This window comes from Eucalyptus grandis, chromosome 2 (assembly GCF_016545825.1).
Source record: "Eucalyptus grandis isolate ANBG69807.140 chromosome 2, ASM1654582v1, whole genome shotgun sequence".
Taxonomy (NCBI): Eukaryota; Viridiplantae; Streptophyta; class Magnoliopsida; order Myrtales; family Myrtaceae; genus Eucalyptus; species Eucalyptus grandis.
This window is the reverse complement of record NC_052613.1, coordinates 36447964-36461452: the sequence shown is the minus strand read 5'-3', so window position 1 is coordinate 36461452 and position 13489 is coordinate 36447964. Positions and strand designations below refer to the sequence as shown.

The 13489-nt window shown below is 38.3% G+C and overlaps 2 protein-coding genes across 9 annotated transcripts in view; both read right to left on the bottom strand.

Annotated features, from left to right (window-relative positions):
• Positions 1 to 4484, bottom strand: part of LOC120290863 (putative disease resistance protein At3g14460) — a 48897-nt gene extending 44413 nt beyond the window's left edge. For 5 of the 8 annotated variants that reach the window (XM_039307394.1, XM_039307397.1, XM_039307395.1 and 2 more), the window contains exons 1-3: positions 1552 to 4484; positions 1075 to 1291; positions 436 to 760 (exon numbers count right to left, since the gene is read on the bottom strand). In XM_039307394.1, coding sequence (XP_039163328.1) covers positions 1699 to 4455 — 2757 coding nt within the window. In that variant the 5' untranslated portion in view covers positions 4456 to 4484 and the 3' untranslated portion in view covers positions 436 to 760; positions 1075 to 1291; positions 1552 to 1698. The other 3 variants (XM_039307396.1, XM_039307398.1, XR_005548539.1) reach the window with 2 other exon arrangements.
• A 36-nt stretch (positions 4485 to 4520) lies between these two features.
• LOC120290692 (putative disease resistance RPP13-like protein 1) lies at positions 4521 to 6102 on the bottom strand. Its single transcript, XM_039307054.1, has 2 exons — positions 4669 to 6102; positions 4521 to 4577 (listed from the first exon to the last, which is right to left on the bottom strand). Exons 1-2 carry the CDS (start codon positions 6100 to 6102, stop codon positions 4521 to 4523), a joined length of 1491 nt encoding a protein of 496 aa, XP_039162988.1.
• Between the last annotated feature and the right edge of the window lie 7387 nt (positions 6103 to 13489).

The following is a 13489-nucleotide window of genomic DNA, read 5'->3' as shown; positions in this document are numbered from 1 at the left end:
AACATAGGGTTGGCTGATTGGTCATGTCGTTTGATTTGATTGCTGCATGTTAGACAAATACATTTTTTAAAAGCTTAAGCTGTTAGAATACTTGCCAAGCAATGCTTATAAAGAGTATTAACTTAACATTCCCCTTGCATGGAACCGATCCCTTACACACGCACAACAGAAGGTGGACGTAATCAGGACAATGAGATAAACAGGGAAATGATAAGAAACAACATAAAATTCGAGAAATTTTAAAATATTGACGCGTGGTTTGATAAAATACTAGAAATGAACAAGTAGAACGTGGACAATTTGTTGGAAATGCGGACAATATGCTAAATCATTCAGAAGAAATTCTTTTTAGATTCTGATTATAACCCATGATCATTACCCACCTTTTAAGCAGCTTTCAAACAGCCAGTCAAAAGAAATAGCAAATTTACTCACCCTTTAAACTTTGCCAACCAGTGACTCTAGGGCAATGCTTCTTTGATTCCATGAAGCAAAATAGGAATATTTATCAAAATGAACAATGGGCAAAGATATCATTTGTGTCTGTACTCAAACCAACTAAACCATTCCTTAATCTTGGATGGTGAGTAAAATGATGGAACATAGGGTTGAGCCGCAATAAAATCCTTTTCCCCATAGATTCCAATGTGCGCTGTAGTATGCTCAGAAATGAGAAGATTGCTTGTGTGGGAATAAATACTTTGCATCGGTAAATGCAGACAGAGAGTTAATACCGACTTCCTTCCACTTCTGGTGAATGCTGCAAAAGTAATTTTCACATATCGGAATCAGAGTATTCAGGCACATTCCACAACTTTGTAAATGTGTTCAAATGGAGTTTCCAGACTAAAGCAGGAAAGAGGATTTGAAGCACCTAATTGCCATTAACATGACATGAACTTGCTCTATCCATCTGACGTTCTGAGCTATGCTTTTTTGATGTGATGCAACTTTCACAAATTTTCAAAACTTGTCTTCTGCTATTTATCTATCATATAAATTATGTCCAATGAATTGAATATCAGGGGAGAACAGACACTTAATGAACAGGGAAAGAGAACATATTATACATACCTCTATCCCCCGCAAGTGATTTGAGAACCAACTCTAACCATGGGAAAGAGTTCCCACAAAAAGGTCAAAGATGTTAAGAACAGCAGAGCCTGCAGTTGGCATCTCCCCTTCGTCTCTAAAATGAGGAGCAATCTCACATCCCAGGGTCCCCACTTCAGCATCTTCTCCTCCTAGGCACGGTGCCGGCAAACTTCACCGATGGGAATTTCAATGTAATCTGAAAGGCGAGCAGGATTGAGAGAATCTTGGAGAATGAGGCGGAGCACAGCGAGAACGAAAGAATCGGAGAATTGCGGAGAACTGCTCAGAATGCCAAAAAAAAAAAAAAAAAAAAAGCAACTGAGAAATCCAAATTTTGGCTGAAGCGATGAAAACATGAGAAGAAGAAGTTCAAAAAGGAGAGGGGGGAAGTGATGCCAAATCTGAGAAGAGAAGTGACTACGAGTATTGAAGAGTAGTAATCGAAAAGATCGAAACCTGTATTAATTGGAATATATTCATGAGATGGAGATGGAGATGGAGAAGGAGGTGAGGACGACGACGGAGTGGAGAGCCGAAGCAGCGGTGGCGATGGAGGTGCACACAACAACGGGGGAAGGACACAGATGATGAAAGAGCCAGGCCTCAGACTCCTCGAATATCTGGGATTTCGCGGAGGAGGGGCCAATAGTAGCCAGTCCCTTTCTTGCATCGCTTCTGCAGAATCGGGCAATTGAAGATCCAGAGGTCTTCTAGGGAGGGAGGGAGGCCATCCTGGGGCAACTCCCTCAGCTTCGGGCAATAGGAGATCCATAAGCTCCGGAGAGAGGGAGGGAGACTGCTGGACAGTCTTTCCACTTTCCCCATACGTAAGATGTTGAGATAGAGCAGAGAGGAAGGGAGCGGAAGCACAAGATCCTCCTCCTCTCCCACTCCTCCCACCCTGCCGTCGATATCTAGCCTCTCAAGGGAGGTGAGCGGGGTGAGCCACTCCCTCACCGGCTGCTTCATATTCTCGCATCCAATAAGCTCAAGTCTCTCTAGCTGGGGCGGCAATCCTCCGTCGGGGAAGCGCGTGAATCTCTCACAATCCCAAATTAACAGATATCGGAGACATGCGAGCCGATACAACTGATTAGGTAACGATTTTATCTTCGGACAACTCCTAAGACTAAATATTGAGATACCGGGAGGAAGAGGAGGGAAGCACTCAACCTCTAGAGCAGGACAGGCAGCTAACCCCAAGGAACTGAGCTGAGACAGCGTGTGCAGACCCTGGGGTAAGCTTCTCAAATTCTCACATCTGACAATTTCAATCTCTTGAAGAGACTGAAAAGGGTCTAGATTTATCTCCGCGAGCGACTCCACCCCCCTGCAGTCATGAATGTTAAGTCTCTTGAGGGTCGTGGGTAAAAATATAACCTCGCTGAATGGAGAGGATGGCAAAGAATTGCATCCGGAGATTCTTAAGTCTTGTAGAAAAGATATAATGTCACGGCGGGTATTGCTACTGCTGCTGCTTGGTTCATCTAGATGAGCACTTAATCCTCTAGGTAAAGATTGCAACATCTCGCAATTCTCGATATTTAATGATATTATTGATGTAGGTATACCTGTTTCTGGAAAGGACACGAGTTTTGGACATATACGAACCGTCAAGTCTCTAAGAGAGGAGAGAGTGTGCATCTTGCTTGGAAGCTTCTCTAACTTGATGCACTCTTGCAATTCAATAGTCTCAAGGCTACCAGGTAGCTCTATATCTCCTTCAGCCACAAAATGTATGAATTCCGGACAACTACGTACAACTAAGCTCTTCAAACAATTAAGATTCCGAATTGCATCTCCGTCTTGCCACAAATATCTTAACTTTGTACACCCCACGATCTTCAACTTTTCTAGCTTGATTAAGGAGCTTGTGAATCCATGATTTAAGCAAGCCAGTTCAACAACATCAACTTTGCTTGGAAGCTTCTCTAACTTGATGCACTCTTGCAATTCAATAGTCTCGAGGCTGCCAGGCAGCTCTATATCTCCTTCTTCAGCCACAAAATGTATGAATTCCGGACATCTACATACAACTAAGCTCTTCAAACAATTAAGATTCCGAATTGCATCTCCGTCTTGCCACAAATATCTTAACTTTGTACACCCCACGATCTTCAACTTTTCTAGCTTGATCAAGGAGCTTGTCAATCCATGATTTAAGCAAGCCAGTTCAATAACATCATCTATGGTTAGAGTAGTTAGAGATGCCGAGCTTACCAAACTCTGTAGCACCCCCTCATTACAACCTTTGAATTCTAATTCATTGAGAGATGGAAGGCTCGTGATAGTGAGCGAGGCATCCATATGCGGACAAGAGTAGATTTCAAGCTTTATGAGGGAGCTTAATTGACTAGGCAATCTTCCGATCAACATAGGACAATGAGAAATGACGAGATGCTCAAGATGAGGGAATATAACTTCTTCGATGCCGACGCAATGAGACCAGTCCTTCCACAATGGCATGCCCTCGATTTTCAAAGTTATTAAGGACGGAAAAGGACTATTACTTCCATAAAATTCTGACCCTACTGTGCATATTGCATTTAAATCTTTGATGTACAGTTCTTTCAAGGAAGGTAGTAGTCCGAGCGATGGTAATGTTTTGACCTTCTGACACCCGTGTAAATGTAAATGCACTAGCTTATCATGTGAGGGACTTCCTAACCATGATGGGAATTTTAGGCCACCATAACAGAATATTGTGAGATTTTCAAGGTTTTGGTGAGGGCAAAGAAAGTTAAGGACCTCTCTTTCAAGCTCTTCATTTCGGGAATTTTCAAAATTTGTACTCCACCGCATGGTCAACCGGCATATTCCCTTCTTCACACATAAATTGGCATCGCGGGCATCTTTGGCTTCTCGAACCATATGCAAATCAGAGATGCACAATTCCCCTCTAAGGATCTCTAGGTCTTTTAACTCCTCTAACCTTGAGCCATTTCCCGTTCCCACTACAAACTTCGACATCATTTCAAGACCCACCAACTTACCTATATATAGCGGCGTCACTTTTAGACTTGTAGTGTTGCTAATGTCGAGAAATCTGAGATTGATTAGTTTCTCCATACCTTTTGGGAATTCCAAAAGGTTATGACACCCTCCCAACATCAAAGCCTCTAGGTTGTACAATGCAACAATTGACTTTGGAAGCATTTTAATACCTGTATATGATAGATTAAGGTACCTTAGGTGCATCAGTTCGCCTATGCAATATGGTATCTCATTTATCGAGTAGTGACTTAATGAAAGCACCCTCAAATACTTCAATGCCAACAACAGGTCACATAGCACTTTTTGGGACACGTTGTAATATATAAATGATTTATCTAATGATATGAAGCTCCTGAGTCCCTTCATTCCATGATATATCTTGAATTTTTCTGGTAGAATGTATGTACTGGGTATGAATGAGGCGTGACGAACTAAAGATATATTACTGTGATCACCCTTAAACTCCCCCAAGTCAAAATGAGTTGGACCTGCAACTAGTTTTGCCAGGTCATTCACGAGATCATGCATCAAGAATTGTGATTCATTGCTACCCGACTTTAGAAATAACGATCTATTTACTAGGTCGTTGAAATAATTTAAACCTGCATTCCACTGATTCTTTGCTTCTTTTGCCTCCACCAAGCCCTCTGCAATCCACCAGCAAATCAATTCATCCCGTTGGATTTCATAGTCCTTGGGAAATATAGCACAGTAAGCGAAACATCTCTTCAGATGGGAAGGGAGATGGAGGTAGCTAAGTTTCAAAGCTGGAAGGACGTTAATTCTATCTTCTGGTATATCCCAAATCTTGCTATTCAATATATCTTCCCATTCACGGGGATTGTTTGTAGTGCGTAGCAGCCCAGCCAATGCCTTCACGGCTAATGGCAAACCTTTGCATTTTTCCACTATTTTTCGGCCTAATACTTCAAGATTGGGATGATGATTGAAATTTCGAACTCCAAGTGCATGAAATGCGAACAACTCCATACAATAATCTAGTGTCAGCACTTCTAGAGTTATCAACTGAGCATCGACCATTGAAGCCACCTCGCGGTCACGAGTCGTGACTATGATCTTGCTTCCTTTCACACCCGATCGAAAAGGCTTCAAGAGGAAAATCCAGTTTTCATAATTCTTGTCCCAAAGATCATCTAATACAACAAGAAACTTTTTCCCCGAAAGGTTTTTTGTGAGCTCGTCTTGAAGCGAATTCAAGGTTTTACATTCACGGGCCAACTGGGGGTTGGTTGTCTCTAGGATACTCCTTGTAATGGAAAACACGTCGAAATCATCGGAAACACAAGCCCATGCTTTCACATCAAAATAGTTAGCGACTCTATCATCATTGAAGACTTGCTGAGCGAGAGCCGTCTTCCCAAGACCCGGCATCCCTACAATGGGAATCTTTTTTATATCCATATATGTTCCATCGTCTTCTTCTCCGGTCAGTAATTCGAGGATCTCCATCTTTTTATTCTCCCTACCAATGAATAATTCCTCGGTCAAATGCGTAGTGGGAAAAGGCAAATTCTGTGGGCGGTATGCTGATCGCTGCCCATTATACTCTGTCAGGCGCATAATATCTTTCCGAGTGATGATATCCTTTAGTCTATTATCCATCTCTTCCATCTTGGATCTCATTTTACGATCGAACATAAATGCTCTCGAGCTCAAATTGAAGCAACAACTTGGAAGAAGGAAAGGCACCTTGCTGGGTTCTGCCTCAGACTTGTTTTTTGCAGATTCTGTGACAAGCTCGTCAAGCAAGTCTTCCATGTCGTAGACTAAGTTCCTGAGATCTTCGAGCCACAACTTCACCCCGCGATCACCAGTCAGTTGCCTATCCTCTGCATCAATCAGCACCTGGTCAATACTGGTCAGCTTCTTCTCCCAATTCTTTAGTAGTGCATCGATACCCTTGTGTTGCGCAAGTTTGAGAAGTTCATGAGAGGCCAACCTATCAAATAGCACCTGAAGAAAGGCGCCAAGAAAGACCTCAGCGATGGGCATGGCTTGGTTCGTGACCAGCAGAGGATTAAACAAGAATGCCCAGAAGGGTCGAAACAAAGTGTAGAGAGCGGAGAGGAAACAAAAGTTCTTCCGTGCAGGACAACAATATCAAGTGATGGTGTGAACCAAAAGACTTTTTAAGCACTTGAGTGCTCTTTCTTTCTTCGAAGAAGCTGCCGTTGTATTTCGTCTCGTCTCATTCGATTTAATTTCATTTCTGTCGACTCAATTTCTCGGAAGAACTTGGTCGGGCGTGGGACCAAGTCTTATCATCATTAAACCAGAACAGGCTCAGAAGAGAGAGAAGTGGGAATGTGCTATTAAGATGGCTCAGGAAGGTGAGCTAATTGATGCGTGTGAAAGTTTGTTTAGATACCTTGCTCAAAAAAAAAAAAAAGTTTGTTTAGATACCACCAAATCATTAAATATAAAAAGAAAAAAATTATTTATAAATCATTAAATATAAAAAGAAAAAATATCATAAATAATATATCGGTATGAAGGTCAAATAAAATCTGAAATTTCAAGGAGGCAAGGTCAAATAAGATGTGCTTATGTTTGATTATGAGAATAGTGGGTTTAGTACCTAACTTCGCCAACCAGCTAATTATTCTATTTTTTGAACATGGACAAATAAAAAATTTTAATCAATTATGGCCTACAAAAACAGGGTGTCAAAAAGTATATGTTTATAGAGCAATTACAGGCTCCTGTTGAAATGCATTCCTATCCTAGAGAAGTTGCATACTTTTTATGGCAAATGCATGCGTTTCGCACTCATTCAGATCAAGCGTCCATTCCTTAAAGGCCAAGCCCATGCTTCTTACGGTATATGAAAACAACACTACTATGATTATTTGTGTGAACAGCACAGGCATTAGAGAGGTCAACGAAGTAGAGCAGTTAGCGTCATCTTTAAATTCACATTGAAGTTTCCTACCAGTCTTCATCGCCTCGATGCTTAAAAAGGTCATGGGAAGGATTGCCTTTTACCTTCTAGGGTAGTTCATGAATTTAGGGTTTACCTGGATGAGGTAGCTTTCTCGCTGTCAAGAAAAAAAGGATCATTCATGCCAGCATATATTATTTTTTTCCCACTAAGAGTGGTGAGAGTTATGATTAAATATATTAGGGGTAAAAAATTTTGTCCTTTAAGTACCCTTTAATTACACTTTCCCTCCTCTCGTTTATAAATTTATACTTTGCATTCTTTGTTTAAATTATTCTAGAATTTAAGTCTTGAGATTTGGAAAACTCAGTACTTTCCATCCATCATCAAAAATAATGTAGAGAACAAGGATTTTAGAAATTACTGAGGATAAAAATAATTAATGATAACTTTTAGCGACTTTTTTTTCATGGAAATTTGTGAACTGTTGCTGTTTTATGTCCGAATTTTCTTCTTAGGGGGAGCTTCCCAAAAACCTGACCATAGAAGGCCCACGGCAGCTTTTGAGGAACTTCCTAATTAGCATTGCGCATGGCACACTTCAAAACTTTGACTTAGTGGCCCTGTCTCTATCGTGATAAATCTTTTCGAGCCAAAAAAAATAAAAATTATTGTGACAAATAAACAGATGTTCTTGGTGATTCACTGATGAGGCCACGAGCATTGTAGTTGAGATAAACACGCGTGGCATTTTTCTGATGCTGAATAATCCTCAAAGAGAGGGCTTCAGTCGAGCAGGTATACGTAGAAATTTAAACATCTCTAAATATTTTGAAAAGGACGGTGGGTATTAGACAGGATTCAAACTAGAAATTAGTAGGGGTGAGCAGCGGTTCAGGGTCGACCCCTCGGACCGATTTCCACCGGCCCAACCCTACCTGGGTCTGGTCCCACCCCAAGTGACTTGGTCCTGTCCTGAAAAATTCCGGACCAACACTGCACTGAGTTGGCCCTCGGTCCTAGAGTTTTGGGTCGGCCCAACCCCCCGACCAACCCCGTATATTATATTATATTGTATTATATTATATTATTTATAATTCTTTTATATATTCAAACCTAAGTAAAATATCTATTATATTATATTATATTGAGATGTTCTATTAATAGCACTAATAGTAATTTCAATTTAAAACTTTTGTTAAGTATTAATTATATGTAGTTTGTTTTGTTTTCTGTGTTTAGAAGTTCAAGTGAATTAACAAGATGTGAAGTTATATATTCATGGTTTATATTAAGTATTTTGATTTTTTATGGTTTAATTGTACTAATGAATTGCACTTTGCTTTTCAATTTGTGTCAAATGATAGAAGTTTTTGAAGAGTAGAGTAGATCACCGCAGGTGAATACAAGTGATTTGTTAGTCAAGTGGTGTGAAGCTCATTTTTTGGTTGAGTGAACCCTACGTGATCGAATGCAGAAACGCTTTTGCATATGGTGTTATGAATATTAAAGATAGATGATTACAAGAACTTTCCATCTTGTCCTATATCTCAATGAGCGGTTAGTAGGTACGAAATGTTTATTATTGTGTCATCTTAGATTTGCTAAATATGTATTGGTATTTATAGTTTAATTGCACAATGTCGTATTGTCGATAAATGTGTAATTTGAATTTGTAGGTTTGCTTTTTTAGGAAGTATAAAAAATAAGACGAAAAAATTATCGATCGGTCCCCGGATTGACCTGAACCTGGGCCGAACCCATTGGGTCGGTCCGGTCCCTTGGTCCCACTCAATAGGGTTGGTCCTTGATCCTAAAATTGAGGGCCGACATCTTTGTACGGGTTGGTCCTAGGGTTAAGGGGTGGCCCGGACCAACCCAGACCATGCTCACCCCTAGAAATTAGCCATCTCGGGTAAGTTGATTAGCACAATGAACCCAAGAAAAATAAAGAGAAACGATGCGGGATAATGCTAGGATACTACCACTAGCTTACTAAATTCATAAAGTGATACAACAAATTTTTTATTGACAGTGGATATGACTCGCTTTATTAATTTCAGTTGTAGACCAACCAAGTATTTTTATATCATATTTACATTACAGTAAATGTGAAATTAAAATGAAAAATATATGTATGAATTTGCAACCATGTATGATTTATGTGAATCTGAATATGTGGGTTTTGTGTCGAGATTTTTTTGTTTTTTTATTATCATGTTTTTTTTTTTTTTTTTTTTTTGTGCCAAGGAATGCCGAGTACATAAAAGTTCGCAGTTTATTTAGACAATTACGTAAAATTAAGGGCAAGAAAAGGTTGAAGGTTTCAACTAATCCCTTTTAAACGCATCGGGCTTACATATTTTTCCTTCCAGCGGGTCTTCTAGGATTTTTGTGCACTTCTCGTGGGGGATGAGATCCTTTATCTCTGTTTGCGTCCCCGTGACTCGGTAATTAATATGTCATTCTTTGCAACGGCTAATCCATGTGAATAGAGATAATCATAATACTTGTGTTTGAATATATTTACAGTTGAGATCATGTGCGATAGTGGATCTCTAACCCTAAGCGGCCAGCACTTGTTGGTTGTTACCACAGTCAATTTTCTTAGCTCCGAATTCTCTCACAACCCAAAATAATTTTGCCTTTTTTATTCATTTTTTCCTGCACATCGATTGAATCACTATGACATCATATCATAAAAAAAATGGCCAATTCGGAGGATTGCGCTCGAAATGACCTGAGGAGTGGACTAGTTTCGTTGTGTGAACACTGGTTTCAGATACCACTTGACTGCTAGGTGAAAAAGAAAAAAATATAACATAAATAGTTCATTGGTCTCGAAATCTAGTAAATGAAATTTCAAGGCCGTAAGGTCAAATAAGATAGGCTTACGTTTTATCAGGAGAATAGTGGGATTACCTAACTCCAATCAATGTAGTACGAACATTTTGATATAGAGATGAGATTTTTCCATTAATTAAACCATCGGTGAATAATGTCCACTATAAGTTCCCAACTAAATTGAAGCAGAGGCCATCCTTCTTGCTCACAACCTCAGAAAAGGATCTGGAGCTCCCAAACATCATCAACGAAAACGATTGCAAAGTTAGTCATGGATGCTTTGCTCTACCCTCTCGCCCCTTGTCCTTGGGAGATTCGGCCCCAGGTCTATGCTTTCCTCTTAACTCCAGGAAAGGCCAAGATCGAGTGTAACCTGGTCCTCCCATTTCTCCAACAAATAATGTCTTCTTGGATGGCTCTTTAGATGATCACCAAATGAAAAAAGAAAAAAGAGAAAAAGAAACTGTGTATTAAGACTCATTTGTTAAATTGAAGAATTATGCGATGTTTCAAACTTCTCTTAATTGTTGCATTTGATCCATTTTTTAAAAGGTTCTTTTGTAGTTTGTTGCATCACTTGATATATCAACCTAGTTGACCAGTCTTAACATTATCTATCTTAGTCATCCCTACAAATGGAGAGCGCTGGCTAACATTAACTACCGATAAATTTAATACTCTACTCCTTCATTTTTTTTCCCATGGCTTAAGTAGTTTAGACATTAAATTATTCATTGCGTTCTTGACGTGGGTTAGTGCATAGCAAGATCTATCATCCTTCAAACACAAAATAGTACATGAGAAAATTCATAAGATTTTCACTTCAATCAAATGCTATTCTATAAGGTACTTTACATTAGGAGTTCAGGAAGGTGGCTTGATTATAGAAACATCAATAAAATGTCACAATTCTTTCAAAGTTTCAATAATAAACGTTATATCTTCAAAGTCTTTATTATTTCTTAAAATCGTTATACTTAAATGGGGCAGGATTAAATGTGATTCACAATGATGATCTAAATCTTTCATTTTATCCTTGTTTTCACTGAACATTTTATTCTTTAACTTAGGTTGATGATATCTGTAATCTAATAAATCCAAATCTCAACAAGAAAATGCTATTCGAGTTCATGATGAATCATAAACAAAATTTGTTTAGGTCAGATTGGTGATGTGTCAAGTGGATGATCGACGATTACTGGACCGTCACGTTAGTAAATTTAGGCTAAAATTAACCAAAATGACTACAATGAAAATTGGAGAAATTCATTAGGAAAATTGAAAAATTTAGGATTACATTGGAATCTGTACAATAGCCTTCTTTAAAACTGAATCTGTAATTTTTTCTTTAAAACAGTTTTAGCATTAGAGTGGGCATCATACAACATTATGATAATGATATCATTCTTATCCTGATTTTTTTGGATGAGCTTTTGTAAATTTAGGACCATCCTGGTCTTTCTCCGCCTCACATGTCCATCCGTTGTCTTATTCAAACATTAATAAGGTTCACAATCTACTACAAGTCCTTAGAGGACAATAAAATCTGCTTTTTCTTTTGCTTTATATTTCAAAAGTGACATTTACATCGCAAAGCATTTCTAGCTAGAAACGTAGCATTTTTCAAATAGACATGCGACATTTGATTGGATCAACATTTGTGAATTTAGGACCATCTTAACCTTTTCACGTCTTTGCATGTTCATCCATTGTTTTATTCGGGCACAAAGTAGCGAAAGTCTCCATCCTCTACTATTATGTCTACTCTTCCTTTTTCTGTTTTTCCAAAGTGACTTTAATGTCACAAATCATTTTACAGCTAATAAAGTAGCAACGTTTCACATACACCACATGTCCATAGAAGACAGGACAATAATGTCTTCCCCTTTTGCCGTTTTCCCAAAGTAACAAAGGCGTTTCACATGCTAATGTGACGTTTAATTGAATGTGAATAAGAAAAGTAATTGTATTAACAAGGCTCATCCTCCTACACAGGTCCTTAGAGGACAATAATGTCACGTTTTGCTTTTGCTTTTTCCAAAAGTGATACTAACGTTGATCATACAATGTATGATTGGACACGAAGAAGTTGAGTACGACCACAATGTGTTTCAATCAAATAATCACAACTTGTCTTTTATAGGAACTGCCGTTAATCTATTAATAAAAGTTTTACCATACTGATTTTTCCCCCAGAATATACAGGACCAGCTTTTTCGAAATGAATATCTCATTTTTAAGTAAATTGAAAATGTACATGGACCTAATAATTGCCCTAGCTTTCGAAACAATTGGGATTTGACCCATGCAATTGTGCGGAATTGATTAAAATTTACACTTCAAAACTTACATTTTAATTTTTCGAATTTGTTTTACTATTGTAGAAAATATAATTTGCAAGATATGTTATAAATGTCATGGTTACTTAGTTAGTACTAGATAGACAAAAAAAAAAAAAAAAAACTGGCAATACAAGGAAATACATATAAGTCAAACTAAAAACATCTGTCATTACATTCATCTTGATTTTTGTTGCAAAAGAAAAAACCGGTAATAACAATAAAGAAAACAAAAAAGTAAATTGGAAATTGGATTTACGTAGTTTAATAACCCAATCCTGGTGAGAGTAGCATTAAATTTCACTATAAATCAAGCGATATTATGAAAGTTATAATAACACTTTCAAATACTCTCAAGTTTTTTTAATCCCCAAATATATCAAATAACTTGCACGATATTTACTTGCACAATTCCTTGCGAAACAGTTACTAAATCTCACTAAGGAATTATAGAAGCTTGACCAAGATTTTTACAACTATCAAACACTCAATGATTAATTCTCTCTGAATATAATTAACGACCTTATGCACAGCCTTACATGGTGAAGTTGAAGTATTCACTGAACTTGTAAAAAAAAACAGCATTCCCCTGTAATTAGGGGAAAAAAAAGCCTTCCTTCGAAGTGGCAAATATGGTCTTTACAGATGAAGTTCAAGTATTCACTACTTACTCGTAGGTCATGACCTGAGCTCCTTTGTAGGAGCCCAGAGAAAGACGTGGCACTTGGCGACAATGCAATTAGCAATTCTAATTTCATTTTGGCATGACGTTTCTCGTGATTTTGCAAGTCTAATTAACATGTTGTCTCCTATCATTTCCCCACTCAGACCATTACCATTGAATAAGGATTAACCTGCTCTATGACCCGAGGCTTGCAAATCGAGCCTGCCTTCTTAAAACACAATACCAACAAGTCCACATACAGACCTAATCCTTCATTGCTTAGATTTATAACTAACTTTCTAAGGTGCCGAAGTAGGATGAGCTATAGGTACTTTCTTATTATTATTATGCTTCATCAAAAATATTACATGGTGACACAAAATTTAGTCAATCTGAATGAACATATGTAATGACTCAAAGCATTCAATGTGGGTCAAACTCCCCATAAAAAGATTTTAGGTGGTGAATTTTTGGAGTGGGTTTCAACTTACTTCTTAAGTTCTTTTCTACTTGATGTGCGATTTGTAGTATCACAAACTCTCCCACTTCTAATGCTGGTGTCCTTGTAATTGTCAACTCATATTGGGCAGTGATATTTCCTATTTTGCCGAGAGTTGCACTTTTTCAAGCTTACACATTATGGCCATCACT